Source organism: Oncorhynchus kisutch, linkage group LG15, assembly GCF_002021735.2.
Source record: "Oncorhynchus kisutch isolate 150728-3 linkage group LG15, Okis_V2, whole genome shotgun sequence".
Lineage (NCBI taxonomy): Eukaryota > Metazoa > Chordata > Actinopteri > Salmoniformes > Salmonidae > Oncorhynchus > Oncorhynchus kisutch.
The window spans coordinates 50,425,661-50,442,894 of record NC_034188.2 but is presented as its reverse complement, the minus strand read 5'-3'; the positions used below and the strand labels follow the sequence as shown (position 1 = coordinate 50,442,894).

The 17,234-nt window shown below is 47.0% G+C and overlaps 1 protein-coding gene across 1 annotated transcript in view; it reads left to right on the top strand.

Moving 5' to 3' along the window:
- The window catches only part of LOC109904763 (mitogen-activated protein kinase kinase kinase 10-like), a 31,839-nt gene extending 14,782 nt beyond the window's left edge, over positions 1-17,057 (top strand). Inside the window, exons 2-11 of the mRNA XM_020501909.2 lie at positions 7,553-7,733; positions 8,005-8,153; positions 8,848-9,023; positions 9,213-9,459; positions 9,727-9,849; positions 10,095-10,233; positions 10,407-10,519; positions 10,688-10,953; positions 11,226-11,754; positions 14,581-17,057. Of these exons, the coding sequence (XP_020357498.2) occupies positions 7,553-7,733; positions 8,005-8,153; positions 8,848-9,023; positions 9,213-9,459; positions 9,727-9,849; positions 10,095-10,233; positions 10,407-10,519; positions 10,688-10,953; positions 11,226-11,754; positions 14,581-14,993 (2,336 nt within the window). The 3' untranslated portion in view covers positions 14,994-17,057. The remainder of the gene's footprint in view (positions 1-7,552; positions 7,734-8,004; positions 8,154-8,847; positions 9,024-9,212; positions 9,460-9,726; positions 9,850-10,094; positions 10,234-10,406; positions 10,520-10,687; positions 10,954-11,225; positions 11,755-14,580) is intronic.
- The last annotated feature ends 177 nt before the right edge of the window (positions 17,058-17,234 follow it).

Genomic DNA, 17,234 nt, shown 5'->3' with positions numbered 1-17,234 from the left:
ACCCAAAACCCTCTTCTCAGAAATCCCTCTTGCCACCATGTAGAGAAAATCTTGCAACCTATTTCTTGAAGAATGTTTTTCGGTCTGGAAATTCAACTGAGGTGGGCAATTGCAGGCAGAACACACTCCAGTCATAAGGTCCTGTCCCTAATGAGGAGGAGGAGAACAGTCTAAACATGCCACGCTGCCTGAGCAGCTTCATCGCAGGGGCTGTTTAATCTGCAGGACGGCGGTGGATAGTGCTCTGCCCTGTTAGACTAGTAGACCCAGCAGGTATCAGAGTGGTGTCTGTGTGTGTGGAGGGCTGGGAGGGATGCCGGGGTGCAGGGGTCTTTGTGTACCGGGGGGGGGGGGTTGATTCGTTGGAGGCAACAGCTGTTCCACCCTGCAGGCTACACCTGTTCCTCTGTGGACAGAAACAGAGAGAGGGAGATGAGAAGGGGTGAGTGAGAGGCGTAGAGAGAGAGAGAGAGAGGGGCGGAGGGAGAGAGGTGGGGGATTGAGAGGAAGGAAAGAGGGAGCGGGAGAGATTAACTAAGAGAAATACTTTAATTTGTTTTGTTTTTATTAAACCGTTATTTAACTAGGAAAGTCCACAAGGAACAAATTCTTAGTTACAATGAAGGCCTACCAAGAGGCAAAAGGCATCCTGCGGGGACAGGGGCTGGGATTAAAATAAAAATGTAGGACAAAACACACATCACGACAAGAGAGACACCACAACACTACGTAAAGAGAGACCTAAGACGACAACACAACGTGGCAGCAACACATGACAACACAGCATGGTAGCAACACAACATGACAACAACACAGTGGCAACACAACATGGCAGAGGCACAACATGGTACAAACATTGTTAGGCACAGACAACAGTACAAAGGGCAAAAAGGTAGAGACAACAATACATCACGCTAAACAGCCACAAGTGTCAGTAAGAGTGTCCATGATTGAGTCCTCGAATGTAGAGATGGAGATAAAAGTGTCCAGTTCGAGTGTTTTTTGCAGCTCGTTCCAGTCGCGAGCTGCAGCGAACTGAAAAGAGGAGCGACCCAGGGATGTGTGGGCTTTGGGGACCTTTAACAGAATGTGACTGGCAGAATGGGAGGATGAGGGTTGTATGTGGAGGAGGAGGGCTGCAGTAGATATCTCAGATAGGGGGGAGTGATGCCTAAGAGGGTTTTGTAAATAAGCAACAACCAGTGGGTCTATTGTCAGGTATACAGAGATAGACAGTTTACAGAGGAGTATAGAGTGCAGTGATGTGTCCTATAAGGAGCATTGGTGGCAAATCTGATGGCCGAATGGTAAAGAACATCTACCCGCTTGAGAGCACCCTTACCTGCCTTCTCTCTAAATTACGTCTCCGTAATCTAGCATAGGTAGGATGGTCATCTGAATCAGGGTTAGTGTGGCAGCTGGGGTGAAAGAGGAGAGATTACGATAGAGGAAACCAAGTCTAGATTTCACCTTAGCTTGCAGCTTGGATATGTGCTGAGAGAAGGACAGTGTACCATCTAGCCATACTCCCTAGTACTTCTTTGATGTGACTACTATAAACCTATAAACCCTCCGAGGTATTAATCACACCAGTTGGGGTGGGGGAGTGGGCGTGGGGGTCCTAATGTTGAGTCCTTCCTGAACTACACTATACTACACAAAAGTATGTGGACACCCCTTCAAATGAGTGGATTTGGCTATTCCAGCCAGACCGGCTGCTGACAGGTGTATAAAAATCGAGCACACAGCCATACAAGCTCCATAGACGAACATTGGCAGTAGAACGGCCTTACAGCAGAGCTTAGTGACTTTCAATGCTGCACCGTCACTGTCCAATTTCTACCGTGATAGAGCAGCCCCGGTCAACTCTAAGTTCTGTTATTGTGCATTGGAAACATCTAGGAGCAACAACGGCTCAGCCGTGTAGTGGTAGGCCACACAAGCTCACAGAACGGGACCACCGAGTGCTGAAGAGCATAGTGAGTAAAAATTGAATGTCCATGGCCGAGCAGCCGCACACAAGTATAAGTTGCGTTCTCTGGAGTGACGAGTCACGCTTCTCCATCTGGCAGTCCGATCGACAAATCTGGGTTTGGCGGATGCCAGGAGAACGCTCTCTGCCCCAATGCATAGTGCCAGCTGTAAAGTTTGGTGGAGGAGGAATAATGGTCTGGGTCTGTTTTTCATGGTTCAGGCTAGGCCCCTTAGTTCCAGTGAAGGGAAATCATACAACGACAGTCTAGAAGATTATGTGCTTCCAACTTTGCACAAAGCGAGGTCCATACAGAAATGGTTTGTCGAGATCGGAATAACTTGAATGGCCTGCACAGAGCCCTGACCTCAACCCCATTGAACACCTTTGGGATGAATTGGAACGCCAACTGCAAGCCAGGCCTAATGGCCCAACATCAGTGCCCGACCTCACTATTGCTCTTGTGGCTAAATGGAAGCAAGTCCCCGCAGAAATGTTACAGCATCTCTTGGAAAGCCTTCCCAGAAGAGTGGAGGCTGTTAAAGCAGCAAGGGGGAACCAACTCCATAATAATTCCCATGATTTTGGAATGAGATGTTCGATGAGCAGGTCTCCACATATTTTTGGTAATCTAGTGTATGTTGTTGATGTAAATTGAGAAGAGCATGGTGTACTCCCTTGGTGACAGGCAGTGGCTGAGACAGCAGATGTTCTGTCTTGACACACTGCACTCTTTGGGAGAGGTAGTTAGCAAACCAGGCCAAAGACCCTCAGAGATACCAATACTCCTTAGCCGACCCACAAGAATGGAATGGTCTTGGCCAAGTCAATAGCTTTGACCAAGTCAATAAAAATAGCAGCACAATATTGCTTCGAATCAATGGCAATGGTGACATTATTTAGGACATTTAAGGTTGCAGTGACACATCCATAACTATCAGGAATCAAGGTAAGACCCAGATGCAGACACATCGAATTGACAATGGTCTAATATTCCAACAGGGGCAGGCAATAGACAGGTAAAGGCAGGCAGGAGTCAGTAAACCAGAGGTGGGGCAACTGTACCGGATGGCAGGCAGGCTCAGGGTCAGGGTAGGCAGAGGTCAACAATCCAGAGGTGGGGCAAAGGTACAGGTCGTCAGGCAGGCTCAGGCAGAGTGGTCAGGCAGGTGGGCTCAGAGTCAGGACAGGCAATGGTCAAAACCAGGAGGGCGAGAAAAAGAGAGACTGGGAAAAGCAGGAGCTGAGAACAAAACGCTGGTTGACCTGAAAAACAAGATGAACTGGCAACGGACAAACAGAGAACACAGGTATAAATACACAGGGGATAATGGGGAACATGGGCGACACCTGGAGGGGGGTGGAGACAATTACAAGGACAGATGAAACAGATCAGAGTGTGACAATAACCTGAGTGGAAACCAAATTTCACACCAGAGATAGTAATAGTTACCCATATATAAATGTATATGATCGCTGCATTATATACAGTAATAAGCATTTTAGTCTTGTCTCCCTCCCCTCCACCTCCAATGTGTATCAGCCACCTGTACTTAACATAACCTGTTGTCATGACTAACCTTAACAAAGCGGACACCCGTTTTGGTAAACATTTGAGGGATGGGGCTGGAGAAATGTAACCGCTCTCAAAATCATAGGCAGAGCTATGGATAAAAATAATCAAAATAATGGGTGTGGCAAATCGCAAAATGGATGTAGAAATTGCAGATTGCCTCTTTAAAGACTAGTCCCTGAGGTTAAGTCTCCACGGTTAGTCTTTATCTGTCCTCTGTGTAAAGAGTGACTCACAACATTCCTCTGCTCTCCTTTGAGGGTCAGGGTCCAGTGGCTGGGGATGGAGGGATCGAAGGAAAGAACGGGGGAGGGTGGTTATGTCTGGGCTGTGGCGGAGGAAGGTAATGGAAACTCGATGGCACTTCGTTGATGTTGATGGCACTTCGTGTTTTTTTGAGTGCCAGTAACTGACGTCAACATTAATGCCATGCAGCAGGAGAATACTTCACCTCTTTGTGAATAATATGTATGTGTTGTTTTTCAAGCTTAGCTACAGTAGATGTGTAAATATTTCTATATTTTGTATAAGTTATCAGTGTGGTTACACTGTGAAATGCTGCGCTGGAGCTGAAAACATGGTGACAACATGAGAGCTAGTGGAGAGCAGAGGTGGCTCTGCTTTGATCACAGATACCTGTACACATTTTCCCTCTCTCGCTCCCAAGCTCAGTGAGATACACAGACACAAACACTCGCACGCTCCAACATATTCACACACCGCTACATGGAGCGCACATACTGTAGTCGAACACCAAAATCAATGTAGTGTCAACTCAAACACACACATGGACACAGACACCCTCAGTTTCACATGCAAACAGACGCACAACATTAACGCCTCTCTCACTCTCGCTGCCTCTCTCTGCCTCTCTTATTCTCTCCATCTTTCACAGGCACTCACCGACGCACACACACACGCACGCGCGCGCGCGCGCACACACACACACACACACACACACACACACACACACACACACACACACACACAGAGCCCAGCCAGCCCTGGGGAGACAGCTGTCCCTCACAGAGAGAGAGACAGTGGTATTGAAATAGAAAAAGAGAGCTGGGGGACGACAATGGCTTATTATCATTGTCATCAGCCGTCCCTTATTCCCTGTCCCTCAGATTAGACTTGGGTGGAAGCTATACACACACACACACACACATGTGAAACATACAGACACATGCACACACGAACACAAATGTGCATGTTGACGAATAGACAGGCGATATTTACCATTTTAGACTCTCTTATCTCTTGCAACTTAAAAGTAGTGAGTTCGTACATTTTCCCCTACTGGTCCCCTGTGGGAATCAAACCCACAACCCTGGCGTTACAAGTGCAATGCTCTCCCAAATGAGTCGCCAACTATTGCCCAAGTCCTTTTGTGACATACTGTACAGTGCCTTCAGAGAGTATTCACACCCTTTGACCTTTCCACATTTTGTTGTGTTACAGTCTGAATTGTAATATATATATTTTTTTGTCCCTGGCCCATACACACATACCCCATAAGGGTCAAAGTGGAATTAGGATTTTAGAAGTTTATTCTAGTTAAGGAAACATGAAAAGCTGATATGTCTTAAGTCAATAAGTATTCAACACCTTTGTTATGGCAAGTTTATATAAGTTCAGGATTAAAAATGTGCTTAACAAGTCACATAATAAGTTGCATGTGTTCACTCTGTGCGCAATAATATTGTTTAAGTTATTAAATACACTTTGGATGGTGTATCAATACACCCAGTCACCACAAAGATACAGGCATCCTTACTAACTCAGTTGCCGGAGAGGAAGGAAACCCCTCAGGGATTTCACCATGAGGCCAATGGTGACTTTAAAACAGTTACAGAGTGTAATAGCTGTGATAGGAGAAAACTATCCACAATACTAACCTAATTAACAGTGAAAAGAAGGAAGCGTGTGCATAATAAAAAAATATTCCAAAACATGCATCCTGTTTGCAACAAGGCACTGAAGTAATGCTGCAAAAAATGTAGCAAATCAATTAACTTTTTGTCCTGAATACAATGTTTAGGGCAAATCCAAAACAACACATTGCTGAGTACCACTCTCCATATTTTTAAAGCATGGTGGTGGCTGCATCATGTTATGGGTATGCTTGTAATCGTTAAGGACTTAGGAGTTTTCAGGATAAAAAAGAAACAGACTGGAGCTAAGCACAGGCAAAAATTCTAGAGGAAAACTTGGTTCAGTCTGATTTCCACTAGGAGATGAATTCACCTTTCAGCAGGACAATAACTTAAAACACAAGGCCAAATCTACACTGGAGTTGCTACCAAGAAGACAGTGAATGTTCCCGGGTTACAGTTTTGACTTAAATCTACTCGAAAATCTATGGCAAGACCTAAAAATGGTTGTCTAGCAATGAGCAGCAACCAATTTGACAGAGCTTGAAGGTTTTTGAAAAGAACATGGGCCAATGTAACATTGGCCCATGTTCTTTTCAAAAACCTTCAAGCTCTGTCAAATTGGTACTCAAATATTGAAATATTTACACATAGCAACTCTCCACGTGTGGAAAGCTCTTCGAGACTTACCCAGAAAGACTCACAGCTGTAATTGCTGCCAAGATGCTTCTGCAAAGTATTGACTCAAGGGTGTGAATACTTATGTAAATGAGATATTTCTATATTTCATTATCAATAAATTAGCAAAGATTTCTATAAAAACATGTTTTTACTTTGCCATTATGGGATATTGTGTGTAGTTGGGTGAGAAATAAAATCTATTTCATCCATTTTGAATACAGGCTGTAACACAACAACATGTGGAGGAACTCAAGGGGTATAAATACTTTCTTGAAGGCACCGTATACAGTATGTTATCATGCCATTGAACCCAGCACATTGTTGATTGACCTAAAAGGAAATGTCCGAATGCTATTTGATGAATAGTGGTCGGCATCGGGAGATTAAGAAAAGCCCATGATATGGTGAAATCTTCATCAATTAAAGACTCAACATATACTATATGTACTGTGCTTGACATTAGCTTTTGATTGCGTGTGCTTGGACATTAGCTGCCTGTAGGCATATAATGAGTCTCAGAGGCACACCTGTTTCACGTGAGCCAGGTCTGTGTGTGTGTGTGTGTGTGTGTGTGTGTGTGTGTGTGTGTGTGTGTGTGTGTGTGTGTGTGTGTGTGTGTGTGTGTGTGTGTGTGTGTGTGTGTGTGTGTGTGTGTGTGTGAGAGTGTGCGTGTGCTTATACAAAGACTCAGCTGTGTGCCGTGCCTCTCCCCGCCTCCCTTTGCATACGCCTGTAGATAAGCAAGTACAATCCCCTCCTCTCTCCCAGCACTGTGGACTGTGCACACCAAATATTTCCATAGCCAGCCCTCATGCGGAAATGAAGGAGGAAGCGCATGGAGAGGAGAGGACAGGAGAGAGCAGAAAGGCCAATGCTGGGAGTTCAACAGGAAAAGCCAACTCACCTATGTCACCCAGAGACTTTGAAACGGTTGCAACATCGTATGGAAATTCTCAGAACGGACGTGCTGGGCACAGTGCATAATGTCGGTGAGGCAGAGACCTGAACACTGCTCTGACCAAACCTTTTGTCAATGGGGCTACATGTTGAGTGTAGACCCGAGGAAAATACAGGTTGATGACAGATGTGGCCTATAGCCTATTAGAGGAATATGGCCAGATGACTAGGGTCATATACTGTCTGATAATCCCCAGGTTGCACTGCCCTTGAATCACACACTTAACCTGAATTGCTTTTGTCAATAACCACACCTACTATCGATGTATGTGATGGTGGGGTGTGTGCTGTGTGCTGTGTGCTATGCTTTGGATAAGGGCCTCTGTTGGAGGATGGAGAGTAGTAGAGTTAGTGGTATGCATGACAAACTCAAACTATCTCTCCCCTCTCTCCACCTATTCCCCCCCCCCCCTTCTGTCCATCGCTCTTTCCCCACACCCTTCTCTCCACCTATTCTCCCCCCCCACCCCCCTCTCCTTCCCCCTTTCTCCTCAGTCCTGATCCTGGAGCCCATTGAGAGGGAGGATCTGGGTGGCAGGACCCTGAAGATCACAGATTTTGGCCTGGCACGGGAGTGGCACCAGACCACCAAGATGAGCGCGGCGGGCACCTACGCCTGGATGGCCCCCGAGGTCATCAAACTCTCCCTGTTCTCCAAGAGCAGCGACGTCTGGAGGTACAACACTCTGTCATGTAAACTGTGCAGGTTTTTTTTGTTACTGTGGGACATGTAGTACACACAGCATGGTGCAGATGCAACACCCACAGTCAGTAGCTAGTGTCCTTGTTCTTTCAATACTTCCACTATTCATACCCTCAGAGGCAATTTACATCCGCCATGTATAGTAGGTAACATAAAGGGTGTGTTAAGTTAATATATGAATAGCCTGTACAATCATGACAAGTGCCTGTGACAAGTGCCCCCCCCCCTGTCTCTCTCTCCTCAGTTTTGGGGTGTTGCTATGGGAGCTGCTGACAGGAGAGGTTCCGTACCGTGAGATAGATGCGCTGGCCGTGGCGTACGGAGTGGCCATGAACAAACTGACCCTGCCCGTACCGTCCACCTGTCCCGAGCCCTTCGCACTCCTGCTGGCAGGTAGGAACCAAGATGGCTGCCTGTCAGCCCAGTTTCACCTGTGGAGTAGAGCAAAGATGGTTGCCTGTCAGGCCAGGTTCGCGTGCAAAGATGATTGCCTGTCAACCCAGTTTCACTTATTGATTAGAACCAAGATGGTCGCCTGTCAGCCCAGTTTCACTTATTGATGAGAGCCAAGATGGCTTCCTGTCAGCCCAGTTTCACTTATTGATGAGAGCCAAGATGGCTTCCTGTCAGCCCAGTTTCACGTCTATTATTGTTGGAGGTCAGAGTGAGAGTAGGTTCACCTCCCAGTCAGCAAACTGGTGATTTTATAGTCTCTTGCTCCACTTCTTCCACTATTTCCATGCATCCCTAATGCTCTTTCTCTCTTCATCCCTCTCTCCCTCTCCTCCGTCTTATCCCTGTTCATCCTTTAATCTCTCCTTTGTCACCCCTCTCTACTGTGTCTGCTCTCTGTTTACTCCTGTCTCTCCTCTCTCCTTTCTTTTTCCTCTGCCCATTCCAACAACTTGAAATATTATCTGTCTGTCTATCTGGGATCTGAGGGCAAGTGGTGCTACAGAGCACTGGGGTCTGTTCAGTGGTGGAGGTGGAGGGGAGACGTGCACAACTAAAAGACAACCGCTGTACTTTGTTGTTTGGGAATTTACATGAAAGTTATTTTTACTCAACCTCCTCTCCCCATCCTCAGAGTCCTGGAGCCCTAACCCCCACAGTCGCCCGTCCTTCACTAATATCCTGATGCGACTGCTGGCCATCGAACAGTCGGCCATGTTTCAGATGCCCCTGGAGTCCTTCCACTCTCTGCAGGAGGACTGGAGGCTGGAGATCCAGCAGATGTTTGACGAGCTCAGGGCCAAGGAGAAGGTGAGAGGAGCCCACACGGTCACGTGGGCATGTTGTCAACATCCCTCTCAAAAGTGCAGGTTGCAAAGTTGCTGTTGCCTTGGCAATGTGATGATGTTCGACAGGGTGTTATGTTGCTGTAACATTACATCTACATTTTTGTTCCAAATGCTCCCATTTTCCTTGACATGCCTCTCTTCTCTCCTGTAGGAGTTGCGTTCCTGGGAGGAGGCGTTGGCTCGTGCGGCCGAAGAGCAGAGGGAGCAGGAGGAGCAGCTGAAGAGGAGAGAGCAGGAGCTGGCTGAGAGAGAGATCGATATCGTGGAGCGTGAACTCAACATCATCATCCACCAGATGTACCAGGAGAAGCCCAGGGTCAAGAAGCGCAAGGGCCACTTCAAAAAGAGCAGACTACTCAAACTGGGCCGAGACAGCAACAGCATCAGTCTGCCCTCTGGTGGGTGCTGGCAGATATTGCACGCAAACATTTATCTTATTATTTGAATAGGGCATCATTATTTTTTCTTTCTATCCTTATTAGGATAGCAAAATTCTGGTAACTTTTCCAAAATCCACAGGTTTTCAAGAAATACCAGTTGGGGGATTCCCAGCTTTTTTTTGCTTATTCCCTCCTGATTCTGGGAATCTTCCAACCAGGATTTCTGTAAAACCAAGCATTTTTTGAACTTTGACTCTAATTCCTCCCTGTTTTGAATGCACACAGGTTTCGAGCATAAGATCACAGTGCAGGCGTCTCCGAGCGTGGATAAGAGGAAGCCCCAGGGCAGTGAGAGCACCACACCTCCAGCCAGCCCAGGGGTCATACCCCGCCTCAGGGCCATACGACGTGAGTTGATCTGTGGGGGGAAGACAGGGACAGGGGTTGAGGGGGACTGGAGGACAGAGGACACACCAAAAGTTAATACCAATTATTCAATTGTCAGGGACGGTATTGTGTCAACATAATCCCAAATTGGGGATTCCCTCCCTGGATCTTGTGTGCAAGTGACTACATTTTGTTACGCTCACTGCACATCAGGAATTTGATTTACTGTGTTATAACGACAACACCTGTGTCACTGTGGCCCTCAGTGACGCCCAGCGATGGCAATAAGACATGGGGCCGCAGTGCCGTGTGTAAGAAGGAGGACCTGGCAGCTAGCAAAAAGAAGGGACGCACCTGGGGCCCCAGCTCCACCCTCCAGAGAGAGAGACTGGGCGGAGAGGACAGGTAACAGTCATGGTCCAAAAAAAGCCCCTTATTAGCCTCTTTCTCCTACTTGCCTGCTAACCTTTATGATTTTTGCATTTGCATATTCGAATAATCTCTGAACATTATTCTGGCGAGTGTTTGGTGTATGGTATCAGTAAACAGTATTGACCCAATCTTCTTTCGTCTTGCAGGTTGAAGTCGCTAGGCGACGGATGCAAGGTGTGGTCCTCTAGTGCCCCGAATCTGGGCAAGTCTCCAAAACACGCCCCCATGACCGCCGGCTTCTCCAGCCTCAATGAAATGGGTGAGTCTCTGCGTTTATCACTATTTCTGCAACAGAAAAGAGATTGTAAAACATACTATGGATACAAAATCAGTTAGACTCTTGATTGATTGAAACGCCTTGTTCTCCCTCTCACACTTTCTTATCTCTCTCTTTCTCTCTCTTTCTCCCTCGCTCGATCTCTGACAGAGGAGCACTGTGAGTTGGAGGAGTCGCCCGGGTCTCTGATGCCCCCAGAGACCAGCAGTAACGGGTCTGTGGAGGAGGGAGGCCCCCCGTGTGGCGGGCTGGGGCCCGGGCTGGGGCCTGCTGGGCTAGGGAGTGGGATGGGTTACCAGGACTCTCTGCGGCGCTGCAGCCAGAGGAAGAAGAGCGACCTGCTGCTACTGGGCTGTGCCTCAATCCTGGCCTCCGTAGGTCTGGGGCTGGACCTGCTACAGATGGGGAGACTACAGGTAACGGAGGGAGGGAGGGAGGAAGGGAGGGAAGGAGGAAGGGAGTAGCAGGAAAAGGTTCTGTGACACCCAGATGGACAAAATGACCCAAACCATGGCAATAAAACAAGTCAATCCTGCCACCTGCTGTAGAGACTATCTTAATACATGGAATAATGGTTTATACTCTACACCTGGGAGTTGACATGGTCTGGTATGCGTGTCAGTTGACATTATACAACCGTAGATTGTATAGTAGAAGAACTGACCAGTTTCCATGTGTGTGTGTCTAGGTCCAACAGGACGAGCAGGACCTTAGAGAGGAGCAGCGCAAGAAAAAGGACAGCATTTTCCAGCGAACGGGTCGTTTCCGCCGCAGCACCTCTCCCCCGAGCCGCGCCCTGTCCCTCTCGCTGTCCCGCCGCCGAGACTCTACTCTCCCCTGCACGGACCCCTCTCCCTCCGTCACCCTCCTCTCCCTCTCCTCCCTCTCAGACTGCAACTCCACCAAATCCCTCCTTCCCTCGGACCTTGAGGACTTGGCGTTGACCCCCGGAGTGGGCGCCTCCCTCCCCATGGCGACCCCTGTCCCCGCCCTTAACCCCCTCCTGGATCTGAGGGCAGAGAGCTTCAAGAGGGAGCCCAACCAGTCCCTCACGCCCACCCACGTGTCTGCAACCATGAACAGGGGGCACAGACGCACCCCCTCTGATGGGGCGATACGCCCCCGCGCCCAAACCCTAGGGCACCGCAGGACCCCCTCGGACGGCAGCATGCCCATGCCGCCTCCACCAGGGCCCCGCATCCTCCCCCTACATGCAGGTGAGTATGTTGGGAAAGCATGATGTCACTATGAGCTTTTGATTGAAGAACAGGAAGCAATACACTGTGTACAAAACATTAAGGACATCTGCTCTTTCCATGACACAGACTGACCGGGTGAATCAAGTCAAATCAAATTGTATTTGTCACATGTGCCGTGAAAAGCCCTTAACCAACTATTGAGTTCAGAAAAAGAAGTGTTAAGAAAGTATTTACTAAAATAAACTGAAGTAAAAAAGAAAAAGAAAGAAAAAAAGAAAAAAAGAAAGAAAAAGAAAGAAAAAAGAAAGAAAATAAACAAGTAATTAAGGAGAAACAATAAAATAACAGTAGCGAGGAATTATACAGGGGGTACCGGTACAGAGTCAATGTGCGGGGGCACAGGTTAGTTGAGATAATTGAGGTAATATGTACAGTACATATACAGTTGAAGGCGGAAGTTTACACACACCTTGGCCAAATACATTTAAACTCAGTTTTTCACAATTGCTGACATTTAATCCTAGTAAAAATGCCCTGTCTTAGGTCAGTTAGGATCATCACTTTATTTTAAGAATGTGAAATGTCAGAATAATAGTAGAGAGAATGAGTGATTTCAGCTTTTATTTCTTTCATCACATTCCCAGTGGGTCAGAAGTTTACATACACTCAATTAGTATTTGGTACCATTGCCTTTAAATCGTTTAACTTGGGTCAAATGTTTTGGGTAGCCTTCCACAAGCTTCCCACAATAAGTTGGGTGAATTTTGGCCCATTCCTCCTGACAGAGCTGGTGTACCTGAGTCAGGTTTGAAGGCCTCCTTGCTCACACATGCTTTTTCAGTCCTGCCCACACATTTTCTATTGGATTGAGGTCAGAGCTTTGTGATGGCCACCTTGACTTTGTTGTCCTTAGGCCATTTTGCCACAACTTTGGAAGTACGCTTGGAGTCATTGTTTATTTGGAAGACCCATTTGCGACTGTAACGGATGTGAAACGCTAGCTTAGTTAGCGGTGGTGCGTGCTAAATAGCGTTTCAATCGGTGACGTCACTTGCTCTGAGACCTTGAAGTAGTGGTTCCCCTTGCTCTGCAAGAGCCGCGATGCTTCGTGGGTGACTGTTATTGATGTGTGCAGAGGGTCCCTGGTTCGCTCCCGGGTATGGGCGAGGGGACGGTCTAAAGTTACACGACCAAGCTTCAACTTCCTGACTGATGTCTTGAGATGTTGCTTCAATATATCTACATTTTCCTCCCTCATGATGCCATCTATTTTGTGAAGTGCACCAGTCCCTCCTGCAGCAAAGCACCCCCACAATATGATGCTGCCACCCCTGTGCTTCACGGTTGGGATGGTGTTCTTCGGCTTGCAAGCATCCCCTTTTTCCTCCAAACATATCGATGGTCATTATGGCCAAACAGTTCTATTTTTGTTTCATCAGACCAGAGGACATTTCTCCAAAAAGTACGATCTTTGTCCCCATGTGCAAACCGCAGTCTGGCTTTTTTTATGGTGGTTTTTGAGCAGTGGCTTCTTCTTGCTGAGCGGACTTTCAGGTTATGTCGACTCGTTTTACTGTGGATATAGATACTTTTGTACCTGTTTCCCCCAGCATCTTCACAAGGTCCTTTGCTGTTGTTCTGGGATTGATTTGCACTTTTTGCACCAAAGTACGTTCATCTCTAGGAGACAGAATGCGTCTCCTTCCTGAGCGGTATGACGACTGCGTGGTCCCATGGTGTTTATACTTGCATACTATTGTTTGTACAGATGAACGTGGTACCTTCAGGCGTTTGGAAATTGCTCCCAAGGATGAATCAGACTTGTGGAGGTCTACAATTTTTTTCTGAGGTCTTGCCTGATTTCTTTTGATTTTCCCATGATGTCAAACAAAGAGGTACTGAGTTTGAAAGTAGGCCTTGAAATACATCCCCAGGTAAACCTCCAATTGACTCAAATGATGTTAATTAGCCTATCAGAAGCTTCTAAAGCCATGACATCATTTTCTGGAATTTTCCAAGCTGTTTAAAGGCACAGTCAACTTAGTGTATATAAACTTCTGACCCACTGGAATTGTGAAATAGTGAATTATAAGTTAAATAATCTGTCTGTAAATAATTGTTGGAAAAATGACTTGTGTCATGCACAAAGTAGATGTCCTAACCGACTTGCCAAAACTCTAGTTTGTTAACAAGAAATTTGTGGATTTGTTGAAAAACAAGATTTAATGACTCCAACCTAAGTGTATGTAAACTTCTGACTTCAACTGTAGGTAGAGGTAAAGTGACTATGCGTAGATAATAAACAGGGAGTATCGTCAGCGTAAAAATGGGTGGCGTGGTCAATACAGCTAATCCGGGAGCCCAGAATCCAGGTGAATCCAGGTGAATGCTATGATCCCTTATTGATGTAACTATTTAAATCCCCTTCAAATTGGTGTAGATGAAGGGAAGGAGACAGGTTAAAGAAGGATTTTAAAGCCTTGAGACAATTGAGACATGGATTGTGTATGTGTGCCATTCAGAGGGTGAATGGGCAAGACAAAAGATTTAAGTGCCTTTGAACAGGGTATGGTAGTAGGTGCCAGGTGCACCGGTTTGAGTGTGTCAAGAACTGCAACGCTGCGGGGGTTTTCACACTCAACAGTTTCCTGTGTGTATCAAGAATGGTCCACCCTCCCAAAGGACATCCAGCCAACCTGAGTGGGTTGTACACTCAGAATATATTTCAGTTACACCCGAACTTAAAAAAACACATGGCCCATCCATGTCAACAACGTGTTCATGTTGTTCTCCCATCCATCTGTTCTCTCCCTCTGGTCACTGTATTTCTCTCTCTTCTCTCAGGTTACAAGGAGACCCTAGATATCCCCCGTCTCCCTGACCCTTCCAGCCTCTTCCCAAGGGTCCTCCGCCGCAAGGCCCCTGCTCCGCCTGTCCCTGTCCCGGTCCTGGAGCCCCTGACCATCATCAGTCCCTTGGAGAGGCCCAAGACCTTGGAGTTCGCACCCCGGCCTCGGCCCACACCAGCCAGGGTGCGACCGGACCCATGGAAGCTGGGTTCCCTGTCCAGAACCCTGAGCTCGTCCCCGGGCAGCAGCTGTGACAGTCCCCTGGGCTCTGGGGACAGCAGTGCCAGCACCGGCGCTGCCAGGCCCAACCTCATGGACATGGACGTGGATGGACAGGATCTGGACGGCACCGTGCCCCTGTGTGAACAGCACCAGGCTGCACAGCTCTGTGGACAGAACTACGGCTAAGTCACACATTACTGTATATGGGCAACACTGCTCCTAGTGCACACTTCAAAGACTCCTAGTGTGCCCACTTTATTCCTGGTACCCAATCCCTTTGCGAACAGTACTTCTACTAGTGTCCACTCTGAAGCCCACTTGTGCGGGCTGTACCTCTCTCCTGGTGGTCACTCCTAAGCCTTGTGCCCCCTAGTCTCATAGTGCCCAGCATCCGGGACAGCACACGTCTTAGTGTCCCTTCCAAAGCCGCCCAGTGTTGGACAACATTCCTCTAAGTGACCACTCCGCAACCCCTAGAGTCCAAACCTTTAGTGCCCTAGTGACCAGTGTGCCCTGCTAACCTTCCGCATATTACCTGTCCTCTAAAAGGAAGGAATGTGTAAGCCATTCCACTTCCAGACAGACACTTCCAAGTGCTCATCCCCATTTACATGTACTGCAGTAGGACTCGTTCTGCTAAACCACCCCGTTGACTCTCTGCCTCTCTCGACACAGGTGTCGTGTCTGTCTCTGCTCGCTCCTTCCCCAAAGACTTGGGCTGAAGCTTTGCCAGCCGTAGACACATTCACATCTCAACAGGGTTGGAATTATTCTCTTGGGAGTGCCCTTGAAGTGTCCATGTTAATAGTTGTTTTGTGGGGGTGCCCTGATTTGTTATGAGAGCACCTCTGGGTGTCCCATCATGTGGACCCTGCTGCCCCTCCTTCATATTTACATGTAGTCATGGTAGGTAAACGCTCAAATCCTGAGGGATTTCCAAATCAGTGCGTAAGTTGCCCTCTTATTGTGCATCACCTTCTATAGAACTCATTTCCACCTCCCTCACCTCCACATAGCATCTTCCTGTATAGGGATGGTCTCTGTCCTCCCCCTCTCCCAAAGACTGCAACAGGAACAGGGAAGCCATTTTAAGCTCCACAGCACAATTGACAGGACTTTATTTCCTCAGCTCTGTACAGCAAATTCATTTTTATTTTTCTCAATGCTTGAACCATTCCAGCCATAACCTGTTTAGCACAGCATTTTCTATTGGTTTGGCGAATTGTGTGTCTGTGTGGGTGTACACTGTGTGTCTGTGTGGGTGCGCACGTGCGCACCCAAGTGTGCTTGTGTTTTGGTACCGCATGTTATTTTGTGTGAAGGATGTACTGTAGAACTAGCAAATCTGTTGTGAGGGAGCCGAAACAGGATGCTTTTCTCCCTCATTCTTTACCTTACGTCCTCATAGGGTTGCAAAATGTCCAATATTTTTCCCCCAAAATCCCCTGGTTTACCAGAAATCCTGGTTGAAAGATTCCTGGAAGAAGCAGGAAATACAGGAATTGTTGAACCACTATTTCTGGAAAACCAGGGAATTTAGGGAAAGTGTGAAACTCATAAGCTGGAGTTTCTCAGCAAACGTCCTCTCTCTCACCTTCATCACTGCTCTGTAAAGAGCCCCTTATACACTCGGTTATATGGACAGTTCATTACAACAAAAGTCCTCTGAGAGCAGAGGAGGACCATGGGAAATGAGGGTTAATCCACTTGCAATAAATGGTTAATGAATACTACCTGTTTTCTACAACAACAAAAAACGAATTCCCACATTCCGTACCCCTGACTTCCTTTTCCTCACCTACTGGATAGTGATACAGCATCATTGAAGGGAAAAAAGGTCCCAATCTTTGGTTAAAGAGCCATGATATTGACATTGACATGTCCGTGTCACAAGAGTACAGACTGTGAAGGACTTGACACAAGGTGCTTGGTATGTGGATGGCGAATCGAGAGAACTCTGGATTCTCTCGCAGGCCCATGAGTGTACCCGTACTGTCTGGTTGCTGAAAGACGATGAAGAATACCACTTTTTAATGGCACAGCTAGTCAAGGCTACATACAAGTATTTACTTGGCTATGTGTATATGGGAGTGTGTGTGTGTGCGTGTGTGTGCGTGTGTATTTAGTGTTATTATTTGTATGGGATGATGTCAATCCCATAGGTAGAGGGGTGAGCAAAACTCATCCTTATTCTCCTTGTGTGGTTAAGAACGCTCAGAGTATTTATTAAAATGATTGTTATAATTGAAATAATGATTCATTATTGTCATTATGATTCTCTGTCCCGGAATATATATATATATATATATATATATATATATATATATTTGTTAATATAACACAGACGACCAAGGAAAACCAAGCAAACTACAGGCTGACGTTCATGTAGAGTATGGATGGGAGGTTGTCTTCGACCTGTCTCAATCC